General features: G+C 39.1%; 1 protein-coding gene across 1 annotated transcript; it reads left to right on the forward strand.

Moving 5' to 3' along the window:
- LOC109950785 (uncharacterized mitochondrial protein AtMg00810-like) lies at positions 11,711-12,381 on the forward strand. Its single transcript, XM_020570903.1, has 2 exons — positions 11,711-12,055; positions 12,199-12,381. The coding sequence occupies exons 1-2, from the start codon at positions 11,711-11,713 to the stop codon at positions 12,379-12,381; spliced, it is 528 nt and encodes a 175-aa protein (XP_020426492.1).

Below are 14,017 nucleotides of genomic sequence, written 5' to 3' on the forward strand. Positions count from 1 at the left end.
TGTGTTTCCACCCATTGTTATGTAGTGGTTGCCCTTCCAAATAGTATTTTGTGTTTTCACCCATTGTTATGGCTAAGGACAATTACTATTCATTTTTTTGTTTTTTTCACAAATTTTTTAATGAAAATAATTAATTTAGATAATATTTTCGGATAAGATTTCCGGGTTCCTACGTGTTAAGACTATTCATAATCGGATAAAATTTCCGGATAAGATTTTTGGGTTCAAATTTTGGATGAATTTCAAGTTCACTTGATGGAGCATCTATGGGCGGTGAAAGGTGATGAAGATGAATGATCGAGCATAGATGCTTTGGTTATGTTTTATTTAGTTATGATTAGGTTGTGTTGTTTTTTATTTATTATGCTTTGGTTGTGGTTTGTTATTATTATTGTTGCTTGTTTGTAGTTTTTTTATTTTAATTTTGTTTTGTTTGAAGTATAGAATATGTTGAATAAAAAGGTATTTTATTGAATGCTTTGTTTATTAAATAAAGAAATCCAATACAAGTCATTAAGAATTACTACTACTAAAATAAAATACATGAATTACAACAACTTTAATAGAAAACATGAAAAATACAAATACATAAAAGGTATGCTAACTAATTTAATGGTTTCCATCATTTAACTAATCCGTGTTGCTAGGCCCATCATCCCGGAAAAGTCTTCTTCTCATAACATCCCTTCGTTCTAGTTTCCAAAATTGTTTGTTTCAGGGGACATATAGCTTGTATCCATCGCCATGGTTTTCCGATCCATCTTGTCCATATCTTTTTGCGCAAATACTCTCTTTCTCGTGCATACTCGGCTTGAAGGGCCAACTTGTTATCCTGGCGTTTCTATTCTATTTCAATTCTTATGCCGTTTTGCCTTGCAATTTCCTCCAAAAACTTTGAATTATTATTGCTTGAATTACCCGCTTTCTTTGCCTTCGTAGCCTTTTGGCCAATGAGCCTCGGCTCCTTTCCGATGGGTGAGTCTTGACTCATAGGAGAATCGAGAGGTGAATCCGATGTCATTGAATCACGGAGTGGCGTCTCGTTTAACACAATGGCGGGACCCGTCGAAATAATTATGAAGTGTTTGCAATATTTCACCACCTCAACAACATTCATGATGGTTGAAACTTTTTTTGCCACCCCTGGTTGTACCGAACCACATCTGTGCTTGAATCATCTATTTAACAAAAAAAATGGAAATGCAATAAATATTTAAAATATATTGGATATGCAAGTAACAAAAAAAAAAATAATGAAAATGCAACTAACCTTACAAATAAATTAGAAGTGCAAGAAAAATTAAGAAACAATTGGAAATGCAAGAAATATTAACAACATATTTAAAATGCAATAAATATTAACAAAATATTGAAAATGCAATAAATATTAACAAAATATATATATTATGAGATTAAACTTAATAAAACAAAAATTATAATACTTACCTTGTTAGTACGATTTTCCCTGCTTCTATAGTTGTCCATCGCTTTTGTCAAGGCGTCTCTCCATTTTTCCAACTCTTTATTGAGAATTTTCCACCTATTAGATAATGTCATCTCCGTACGAGTAGACCCAGGAATTTTTTCACAAAATTTGGCATGAATTTTTTTCCACATATGAAAAAATTTCATCTCATTGCCCGACACGAGACAATGACAAATTTGGAGCCAAGCCTCACACAAGGAAACATCTTCCATGGTGCTCCAAGCTCCTCCGATTTCGATAGAAGAAGCCATAAAAATAAGAAATAAAAATATAAGGTGAAAGAGAGGAAAATGTTTAGTAAAGAGTGAATAATAGTAGAAGTATAATGAAATGTATGAGGATTGGTGTTGAAAGTGAAAGGTATTGATAGGTATTTATAAATAATAAAAAATTCAAAATTTTTTAGAATTTTTAAAAAAAAAGTTCAATTTTTTTTTCATAATTTTATTGTTCAAAAAATGTCAGCCGTTGGATTGGATTCGGAGAAGCAGATCGGAACGCTAGGGGCGTGACACATGGCTTCTTCCCGTTGGAGGTGGCGTCGCGCTGACGTCACAACACGCGGACTTCACCTCGGGCTGAACTGGCTTTCAAGCCAGCCCAAATTGGTGGGACCCACTCCCAGCCCGAACTTGGGCTCACCGCTGGAATGAGTTTTTTTTTTTTTTCCCCAGCCTTGGGCTCAGCTCATTGCTGGAGTTGCTCTTAATGGTAAAAGTGAGAAACCTGCACATCGCAAAAGTGAATTTTTATCTAAAAAAAAGATACATAATTGTTAAAATTGAAAATAAATATTACTTTATAACTGAAAATTGATGCTATTAAACTGAAATTGAAGTCATAAGAGCAATGGCAGCGCTAGGGGTTGGCCCAGGCAAAAGGCAAGAAGGAGCCCAAGTCCAGCTCCAGCACAAGCAAACCAGCCCGGGCAAGCTGCGGGTCCCACGAGCCCAGGCAAGCCCAAGGGCGAAACTTGACTGGGCTCGAGCCCGAGTTGGCTGACGTCACGACGACGTCAGCGCAGTAAATTCAAATTTTTTTACCGTTGGCGCGTGTATTATACGCGCCAATTTTTCAGAAATCCTACGGTTCTCATTTTTTTGGCTAAAAAATTTTTAAAAAAAATCCTAAAAAATTCGAAAAAATTCTGAAATTTTTTTTAAAAAAATACCAAAAATGTATGTATTTTTTCCCTATAAATACCTAACCATTTTATCTACTTTCAACACCAAATCTTCATACAATTTCTTCTCCATACAATATTTTCTACTCTCCACTCACATAATTCATTTTCCACACCAAATCTCCATACAAACTCATCTCCTTCCAATATTTTTTACTCTCTACTCATATTTTCCACTTTCCACACCAATTCCATACAAACTCTTCTCCTTCCAATATTTTTTTACTATCCACTCACTTTTTTGTACTACTTTCCATTTGTAGAAAATAAACAAATGGCATCTTCTGTTGAAATCGGAGGCTCGTGGTCAACCCCAGAAGATATTGCGTTGTGCGAGTCTTGGGTGAACGTTAGTCATGACCCTATCACGGGCAATGAGATGAAGTTCCATCATATGTGGAGCAAAATTCATGGAGAATTTTGTCAAAGATCGGGTTCCATTCGGACCGAAATGGCTTTGTCTAGTAGATGGAAAATTCTAAACAAAGAGTTAGGGAAATGGAGAAATGCCTTGACAAAAGCAAAGGAGAACATTCGGAGCGGTGCGAATCTTTCCGATGAGGTAAAATATTTTTAATTGCCATTTTAATCAATTTAATGTAACTTTTTTTTATTGCATATTCTATTTATTTTTTGTTGCACAATGTTTATTTTATTTTTGCATTTCCTAATTGGCTTTATTTATTTACATAATCAATTTTATTCTTGCATTTCAAAATAGTTTATAATTTCATGCATAATCTTTATTTTTGTTTTTGCATTTTCAATTTGTCTATATTTATTTACATAATCAATTTTATTCTTGCATTTCAAAATAGTTTATAATTTCTTGCATTGTATATTTTTTTAATGCACTTCCAATTATTTATTTTGAATAGATCATACAAGCACAAATGTGGTTCGGTGCCACGGGGCAAGGGAAAAAAAGTTTTGTGCATTTCCAATGTTGGGAAATTGTCAAGGATTGTTCCAGATTCAAAATTATTCCTACCGCACCCCCGGTTGTGTTGCATGAGACGCCGCTCCACGAATCGCCATTAACTGATTCGCCATTAGACTCCCCAATGGAAACGGAGTCACCACTCCCACGTCCGCCGAGACCTATTGGGAGAAAGGCGGCAAAGGCCAAGAGAGGGGCCACTTCGAACATTGATTGTGTTCAAATATTCGAGCAAATAGCTAAGAACAACTCTCTAAGATTGGAGAGAGACTTGAGGAGAGATGAAGCGGACAAGGCACGATTGGAAGCCTTTGCAATTGAAAAGCAACATGCAAAAGAAAAAGACGACGATGAAAGAGAGATGAAAATCATGGCCATGGATACGAGCCATATGTCTCCTGAAACAAAGGCCTATTGGAAGCATAAACGAAGGGATGTGATGAGAAGAAAACTTTTCCATGACGACGGACCTAGCAATACGGATTGGTTAAATGATGAAAACCATTAGATTGTATTGTTGTATTTTTTTATAATTGTTGTATTTTTTTAAATTGTTGTATTATCCTTTAATTTGTTGTATTGTTTCTTTTTTTATTCAATCAAAAAAGCATTCTATAATTGGACTACTTATTAAAAACATTTGAGCATTCCTCACAAAGATTAATTAAAAATAAACCTTCATTTATTGCAAACAACACACAAAACAAACCATACATAAAAGCATAATAATAAAAAAGACCTCGCAATAATTCCACAAAACACAACACACAAAAACAAAGCATAATTAAAAACAAAGCATAAATCCAAACAAAGCACAAATCTAGCCTTCATCCATTGTGATTGCCTTTCATCTGCCACAAGTGCTCGATCAAGTCAACTTGACGTCTTTCGTGAACATATGAAGATTACATTTCTTGATAACGATCAATCATGGGGTTGTTGAATCGACCATCCTGAAGTAACGGTTCGGGCTCCAATGGTAGTCCATTTGGTCCTATCGGCCTTTCATATATTCTTGTCAACGCCGTGTTCATAGGATCGGGTTCAAACACCTCTGGAGCATCGTAGTCATACTCATCCTCCACAATCATGTTGTGGAGGATGATGCAAGTCATTATAATACTCCTCAGCACCTCCTCGTCTAGCATCCGAGCAGCACCCCTGATAATTGCCCAACGAGCTTGCAAAATACCGAAACACCTTTCCACGTCTTTCCTGTAACCTTCTTGAAAGGAAGCAAAGCTTCTTTCCTTCTCGGATTGGGGATTCGGAATTGTTTTCACGAATGTCGTCCACCTAGGATAAATTCCGTCGGCAAGGTAGTAGGCACCAGAGTATACGGTATTGTTGATTTGGTATGTGACCTGAGGGGAATGACCTCGCAATACCTCATCGAACACCGGGGATTGACCAAGGACATTGAGGTCATTCTGAGATCCGGCAACCCCAAAAAAGGCATGCCAAACCCAAGTGTCGAATGAAGCTACGGCCTCCAAAATGATACTTTTTTGGCCCTTCCGATTCCCATACTCTCCTTGCCACGCAGTAGGACAATTATTCCACTGCCAATGCATGCAATCGATGCTTCCGATCATTCCTGGGAAACCTCGAGCCTCGCCTTTTTGTAGAAGCCTTTGCAGGTCCCTCGGAGTGGGTTTGCGAAGGTACTCCCTCGTGTACAAATTTTCCACTGCATCACAGAATCTCACCAAGCACTCTAGGATAGTAGATTTTTCCATCCTTGCAATCTCATCCACCTGCTCTGCAGATGCCCCATAAGCAAGCATCCGCAAAGCAGCTGTAAGTTTTTGCTCCGGGATAAGACCCAAAACTCCAACAGCATCATGCTTTTGAATGAAGTATGTGTCGTAATTACAAATATCATGCATGATTTTTTGGAACAAATGTGGCTGCATTCTATATCTCTCTCGAAACTTATGAGCAGGATATAACGAATTTGGGATAAAGTAATCCTTCAAGAGATTCTTACCCCGAGACTCTCTGCGTCTGTCCACATTCGGGGCACGACGACGATGGTGTTGGCTTGATTGATTCATCATACACACCGCCGCTACTTCAAGCATTTCTTCCTCTTCTTCATCGGCGTCCCGATCTTCTTCCTCACGTCTACGCCGAATTTCTTCCAATTCTTTCTGTTACCTCTCCAACACCCTCCTGAAGTTTGACATTGAGAGTATAATGGGAAATTGTAAAATCTGAGAAATGAAGGAACATATCAGAGATGGTGTGAGAGGAGTGGTGTTGATGGTGTAGTTATATAGAGGGATTCAGAAGATAGAGATGACACGTGGCACAATTTTAGAGGGTGAAAATCTTATCTGAAATATGAGATCACTATTTGTAAAAAAATATCTGAAAATCTTATCAGACATGGGACACGTGGCACAATTTTAGAGGGTGAAAATCTTATCTGAAATATGAGATTATAATTTTTTAAAAATATCTGAAATCTTATCTGACATGGGACACGTGGCACAATTTTAGAGGGTGAAAATTTTATCGAAAATCTGAGATTATAATTTTTATTAATGAATATCCGAAAATTTTATCTGGAATAAGACACGTGGCAACCGAGATTCACATCCGAAAATCTTATCCGAAAGTTTAATTACAAAAGATTATCAAAATTAATGATTTAAAGTATAAAAAAATAGGAAATAAAGTACAATGAATAGTAATTGCCCTAGACTTGCCCTAGACTTTGCCCTTGTGGGTGGAACCACAAATGGCAAGGCTGACACTATTCATGTGAATAGTGTCAGCCCTTGCTTGCCCTTGCCTTAGACTTTGCCCTAAGGGGTGGAGTTGCTCTTGCCATTTGTGGTTCCACCCATAAGGGCAAAGTCTAGGGCAATTACTATTCATTGTACTTTATTTCCTATTTTTTTATACTTTAAATCATTAATTTTGATAATCTTTTGTAATTAAATTTTCGGATAAGATTTTCGGATGAGAATCTCGGTTGCCACGCGTCTTATTCCAGATAAAATTTTCGGATATTCATTAATAAAAATTATAATCTCAGATTTCTGATAAAATTTTCACCCTCTAAAATTGTGCCACGTGTCCCATGTCAGATAAGATTTTCATATATTTTTAAAAAATTATAATCTCATATTTCAGATAAGATTTTCACCATCTAAAATTGTGCCACGTGTCCCATGTCTAATAAGATTTTCAAATATTTTTTTACAAATAGTGATCTCAGATTTCAGATAAGATTTTCACCCTCTAAAATTGTGCCACGTGTCATCTCTATCTTCTGAATCCCTCTATAAAACTACACCATCAACACCACTCCTCTCACACCATCTCTTATATATTCCTTCATTTCTCAGATTTTACAAAACACATTATACTCTCAATGTCAAACTTCAGGAGGGTGTTGGAGAGGCAACAGAAAGAATGTGAAGAAATCCAACGTAGACGTGAGGAAGAAGATCGGGACGCCGATGAAGAAGAGGAAGAAATGCTTGTAGCAGCGGCGGTGTGTATGATGAATCAATCAAGCCAACACCATCGTCGTCGTGCCCCGAATGTGGACAGACGCAGAGAGTCTCGGGGTAAGAATCTCTTGGAGGATTACTTTATCCCAAATTCGTTATATCCAGTTTCTAAGTTTCGAGAGAGATATAGAATGCAGCCACATTTGTGTCCAAAAAATCATGCATGATATTTGTAATTGCGACACATACTTCATTCAAAAGCATGATGTTGTTGGAGTTTTTGGTCTTATCCCGGAGCAAAAACTTACAGCTGCTTTGCGGATGCTTGCTTATGAGGCATCTGCAGAGCAGGTGGATGAGATTGCAAGGATGGGAAAATCTACTATCCTAGAGTGCTTGGTGAGATTCTGTGATGCAGTGAAAAATTTGTACACGAGGGAGTACCTTCGCAAACCTACTCCGAGGGACCTGCAAAGGCTTCTACAAAAAGGCGAGGCTCGAGGTTTCCCAGGAATGATCAGAAGCATCGATTGCATGCATTGGCAGTGGAAGAATTGTCCTACTGCGTGGCTGTTAGACCAAGGTCTGACGTGGATAAAGCTACTGGGTTTTTGAATGTGAATGATAGTTCTTTATCCTCTGGTTCGTTTGAATGAGGAGTTTTGTATTGTAAAGAAATAGAACTCTATCACTTAATAGCTGAAATCCTGTTTTGTAGGAACAGCTTTCTGTTTTTCAAACCTGTACTTATCAATACAATCAATATAAATACACAGCTGCAGCCATATTGGTCTGTAAGCTTTTCATGCTATTTCAAAGTCTTTCATGGTATTAGAGCCTCTAGTCTAACGACACCTTAATTTTTTTTTTCCTGTTCTCATGGCTACCAACACCTCAAGTGATGCTCCTACCAATGATGCAAACCCACCATCACCCACAACCAACAATTCTCTCACACCCACCCATGCTGCTCCACCTGCAGTCTCCACTATTGTTACCATTAAACTCGATAGAACCAACTATCCACTTTGGTTGGCTCAAATATCTCTCATTCTTCGCAGCCGTGACCTTTTTGGCTATGTTGATGGCTCGGTGCCATGTCCACCCAAGCATTCCCCAACCACAAATACTTCTCAAATGAACTCTGCTTATCTCAATTGGGTGCAACAAGATCAGACCATTCTCAGTTGGATCAACAACTCATTGAGTCCGGCAGTATTGGCTACTGTCGCTCTTTCCCCCACTTCTGGCCAGTCTTGGCAATCGTTGGAGCGTCACTATGCGTCCACCTCACAAAATCGGATTTTACACTTGCGAAATGAGTTGCTGCGTACCACTAAGGGAGATATGCCCGTTTCTGATTTTTTGGACAAAATCAATTCCATTTCTGATAATTTGGCTCTTGCAGGAAATCCTCTCACAGATGGTGATCTGGTCTCCATCATCATAATAATGTTGGGGCTGCATTTGAAGTCACAGTCAGTGCTGCACAAGCCTGTGATACTCCAATCACTTATGAAGCCTTGGAGGCTCTTCTACTGAGTGCTGAACGACGTTTGGGGGAGCAGTCACAGCCTGTTCCTAATCTGAACACAGGAGTTACTGCCTTTGCTGCTTCACGTGGCTGTGGCAATCGTGGCCGTGGTTTTTCTTCCAGTCGTGGTTTTTCATCCAACAAAAATTCTGCTGCTCCTAATGGGCGTGGTCAATTTCGGTCAAACTTTCCCAATCAACCACCTTTCAATTCTCCAGGGGAGTCTTCTTCTTCAGTCCCTGTTCGCTCTATTTGCCAGATTTGCAACAAGCCTGGCCATCAAGCTTTGGACTGCTTTAACAGGATGAATACTGCATATGAAGGCCGAATTCCAGCAGGCCGTCTCTCTGCTATGGCCACCCAGTCTAACACTGCAAATCGATATGCCTCAAATGCTTGGCTCGTTGACACAGGTGCCAATGCACATATCACACCAGATATTGGTAATCTCAATAATGCTCAGGAATATGTTGGTAATGAACAGGTTGGCGGTATAGGTACTGACTCTGATTTACACATAACTCATACTGGAAATACTAAAATTGTCACGGCCTCTACAAATTTCTCTCTTAAAAATGTCTTGCGTTGTCCAAATGCTTCATCCAATTTGTTATATGTTCACCGTTTCACTGTTGATAACCATTGCTATTTTCTAATTTATCCTACTTTTTTTCTCATCAAGGACCTCAAAACCCAGAGGACGCTTTTCCAAGGGAGATGTGAGAATGGCTTATATCCATTGCAGTTTCGACCCTCTTCATCAATCTAGGCATTGGCAGCTTCCATAGGTTCTAGAGTTTTTGCCCAAACTTGGCACTCACGCTTAGGACATCCTGCGTCTGCCACAATAAAATATTTAATTTCGAATAAGTTTGTACCCGTTTGTGGCTCTTCTCAACTTTCCTTTTGTCATTCTTGTCCATTAGCTAAGAGTTCTAAATTGCCTTTTAGTGTTTCATCATCCGAGTCACAGTTTCCTTTACAACTTGTACACTCTGATGTATGGTGTTCTCCAGTTAATTCAGTCAAAGGTTTTCGATATTACTTGTTGTTTGTTGATGATTTCTCACGATATTCTTGGATTTTTCCTCTGAAAAATAAATCAGATGTCCATCAAATTTTCATTCAATTTAAAACTCAGGTTGAAAATCTTCTATCCCATAAAATAAAAATATTGCAGTGTGATGAAGGTGGAGAATACACCAAAAAGACCTTTTCTCAATATTTGGCATCTCAAGGTATCCATCAAAGGTTCTCTTGTCCAAAACATCCAGAACAAAATGGCTTGGCCGAAAGAAAACACCGTCACATAGTCGAAACAGGTTTGGCTCTTATGACTCAGTCTCACATGCCACAAAAATATTGGGAAGAAGCTTTTCAAACTGCTGTGTATCTGATAAATAGGTTACCAACTAGAATTCTTCAACAAAAGAGTCCATATAAAATTTTATTCAATCGCAGTCCAAGTTATGAATTTCTTCGGGTTTTTGGGTGCATTTGCTTTCCTCTTCTTCGTCCGTATAACCAAAACAAACTTCAGCCACGGTCTCGTTCATGTGTCTTCATGGGTTATTCTCTTAATCATCTTGGTTATAAATGTCTAGATCTAACAACAGGTAGGGTGTTTTTGTCCCGCCATGTGCTGTTTGATGAAGGTACCTTCCCATTTGCACATCTTGCACTCACATCTCTCAGGCAAGGTGTCCTCTCTAACTCAGGTACAGAGTCTACTCTCTCCTTTAACTTTCCCATTACTAAACCTGATCTTGTTTACCCTGAGCCCATTGCAGCACCTAATGATCTTGTGTCGAGCCCAAGCCCACAAATAACACACCCTATACCATCACAGCCGTCATCTTCATCTCCTTTAAGCCAAGACAGAGGTCGTGACACTTCAACATTTTCTGCTCCAGTCCAAGAATTAGTTGTGATGCGTGAATCCTCTCCATCTACCGTACCGTTAGAAGCTGCCACTTCATCTATTCCACCTCTCATCACCAACATACATGCTGATACTACCACCACTTCGACTGAAACTGCTATATCTACACAACCTGTTCGGCATCAGATGGTGACTCGATCTCAAATAGGGACTTTAAAACCCTCTTCTCGGTACGCTTTGCATCTCCAAGTTGACTCTACAAGTGTTGAGCCTTCTTGTTTCAGCAAAGCTATTAAACGCACAGAATGGAGGACTGCTATGGCCACAGAATTCAGTGCCTTGCAACGGTGTGGGACGTGGACTTTGGTTCCTTTTCAATATCACATGAACGTTCTTCCCAACAAGTGGGTGTTTAAGATTAAAAGGCACTCCGATGGATCTATTGAGCGTTATAAAGCGCGTTTGGTGGCCAATGGTTTCCATCAACAGGAAGGACTCGATTATTCAGAGACGTTTAGTCCTGTGGTTAAACACACCACAATTCGAATGGTTCTTGGGCTTGCTGTGTCTAATAAATGGCTTGTTCGTCAATTGGATGTTCAGAACGCATTTCTTCATGGTTTTTTGACAGAAGATGTATACATGAAGCAACCGGCTAGCTTTGTTGATTCGCAGTATCCCAATCACGTCTGCAAGTTGCAGAGGTCACTTTATGGTTTAAAACAAGTACCTCGAGCCTGGTTTAAACGGTTCAGTGATTTTCTACTACAACTTGGGTTTCAAGAATCCAGGTGTGACTATAGCTTATTTGTGTATAAACACAATGAGGTCTTTCTTATTCTACTTATTTATGTAGATGATATTTTGGTGACTGGAAATAATTCTTCTCAGGTTATGATGCTTATTCAGAGATTGGGAAAATTATTTTCTATGAAGGATTTGGGTCGTCTAAATTATTTCCTGGGTATTGAGGCTACTTATGAAGGTTCCGCGTTGCATTTGACTCAAAAGAAATATGCCTATGATCTTCTTACTCGCACTGGTTTTGCAGATTGCAAGCCTATATCTACACCATGTATTTCTGGTCAGAAACTGAGTCTCCACGGTGGGGAGCCTCTTGTAGATCCTTCTGAATATCGCCAAGTTGTGGGTGCCTTACAATACCTCACGATTACTCGGCCAGACTTATCTTATGCTGTGAACCAAGTGTGCTAGTTTATGCACTCACCTACAACACTGCACTGGCAAGCAGTGAAACGCATTCTAAGATATTTGAAGGCAACATATGATCATGGGCTTCGATATCAACCTGGAAAACTTGAATTGAATGCTTATTCTGATGCTGACTATGCAGGGGATCCTGATACAAGACACTCTACTGGTGGTTTTTGTGTTTATTTTGGTTCTAACTTAATTTCCTGGAGCTCAAAGAAGCAGAAGACCGTTTCACGTTCTAGTACGGAGGCTGAGTACAGGCAATTAGCTTATACCGCTGCTGAGTTATCTTGGTTACATCCTTATTCCGAGATTTGTGCGTTTTCTTACCTACGCCTACTCTATGGTGTGATAATGTTTCTTCTATTGCGCTTGCTTCCAATCCGGTTTTTCATTCTCGGACTAAGCATTTAGAAGTTGACTACCACTATGTTGGGGAGAAAGTAATTCGTGGTGAGTTACATGTTAATTATATTTGCTCACAAGATCAGGTTGCTGATCTGTTCACTAAAGGTCTCAGTTCTTCTCGGTTCAAGGCTCTTGTTTTCAAGCTTCCTGTTCTCCAAGAACCACTCAGCTTGAGGGAGGCTGTTAGACCAAAGTCTGACGTGGATAAAGCTACTGGGTTTTTGAATTTGAATGATAGTTCTTTATCCTCTGGTTCGTTTGAATGAGGAGTTTTGTATTGTATAGAAATAGAACTCTATCACTTAATAGCTGAAATCCTGTTTTGTAGGAACAGCTTTCTGTTTTTCAAACCTGTACTTATCAATACAATTAATATAAATACACAGCTGCAGCCATATTGGTCTGTAAGCTTTTCATGCTATTTCAAAGTCTTTTAGTGGCAAGGAGAGTATGGGAATCGGAAGGGCCAAAAAAGTATCATTTTGGAGGCCGTAGCTTCATTCGACACTTGGGTTTGGCATGCCTTTTTCGGGGTTGCCGGATCTCAGAATGACCTCAATGTCCTTGGTCAATCCCCGGTGTTCGACGAGGTATTGCGAGGTCATTCTCCCCAGGTCACATACCAAATCAACAATACCGTATACTCTGGTGCGTACTACCTTGCCGACGGAATTTATCCTAGGTGGACGACATTCATGAAAACAATTCCGAATCCCCGATCCGAGAAGAAAAAAAGCTTTGCTGCCTTTCAAGAAGGCTACAGGAAAGACGTGGAAAGGTGTTTCGGTATCTTGCAAGCTCGTTGGGCAATTATTAGGGGTGCTGCTCGGATGCTAGATGAGGAGGTGCTGCGGAGTATTATGATGACTTGCATTATCCTCCACAACATGATTGTGGAGGATGAGTATGACTACGATGCTCCAGAGGTGTTTGAACCCGATCCTATGAACACGGCGTTGACAAGAATATATGAAAGGCTGATGGGACCAAATGGACTACCAATGGAGCCCGAACCGTTACTTCGGGATGGTCGATTCAACAACCCCATGATTGATCGTTATATAGAAATGCAATCTTCATATGTTCACGAAAGACGTCAAGTTGACTTGATCGAGCACTTGTGGCAGATGAAAGGCAATCACAATGGATGAAGGCTAGATTCGTGCTTTGTTTGAAATTATGCTTTGTTTTTTAATTATGCTTTGTTTTTGTGTGTGGTGTTTTGTGGAATTATTGCGAGGTCTTTTTTATTATTATGCTTTTATGTATGGTTTGTTTTGTGTGTTGTTTGCAATAAATGAAGGTTTGTTTTTAATTAATCTTTGTGAGGAGCTCAAATGTTTTTAATAAATAGTCCAATTATAGAATGCTTTTTTGATTGAATAAAAAAGAAACAATACAACAAATTAAAGGATAATACAACAATTTAAAACAAATACAACAATTATAAAAAAATACAACAATACAATCTAATGGTTTTCATCATTTAGCCAATCCGTATTGCTAGATCCGTCGTCATGGAAAAGTTTTCTTCTCATCCATCCCTTCGTTTATGCTTCCAATAGGCCTTTGTTTCAGGAGACATATGGCTCGTATCCATGGCCATGATTTTCATCTCTCTCTCATCGTCGTCTTTTTCTTTTGCATGTTGCTTTTCAATTGCAAAGGCTTCCAATCGTGTCTTGTCCGCTTCATCTCTCTTCAAGTCTCTCTCATATCTTAGAGAGTTGTTCTTAGCTATTTGCTCGAATATTTGAACACAATCAATGTTCGAAGTGGCCCCTCTCTTGGCCTTTGCTGCCTTTCTCCCAATAGATCTCAGCGGACGTGGGAGTGGTGACTCCGTTTCCATTGGGGAGTCCAACGGCGAATCGGTTGATGGTGATTCGTGGAGCGGCGTCT

The sequence above is a fragment of the Prunus persica genome, chromosome G8, assembly GCF_000346465.2.
Source record: "Prunus persica cultivar Lovell chromosome G8, Prunus_persica_NCBIv2, whole genome shotgun sequence".
Classification (NCBI taxonomy): Eukaryota; Viridiplantae; Streptophyta; class Magnoliopsida; order Rosales; family Rosaceae; genus Prunus; species Prunus persica.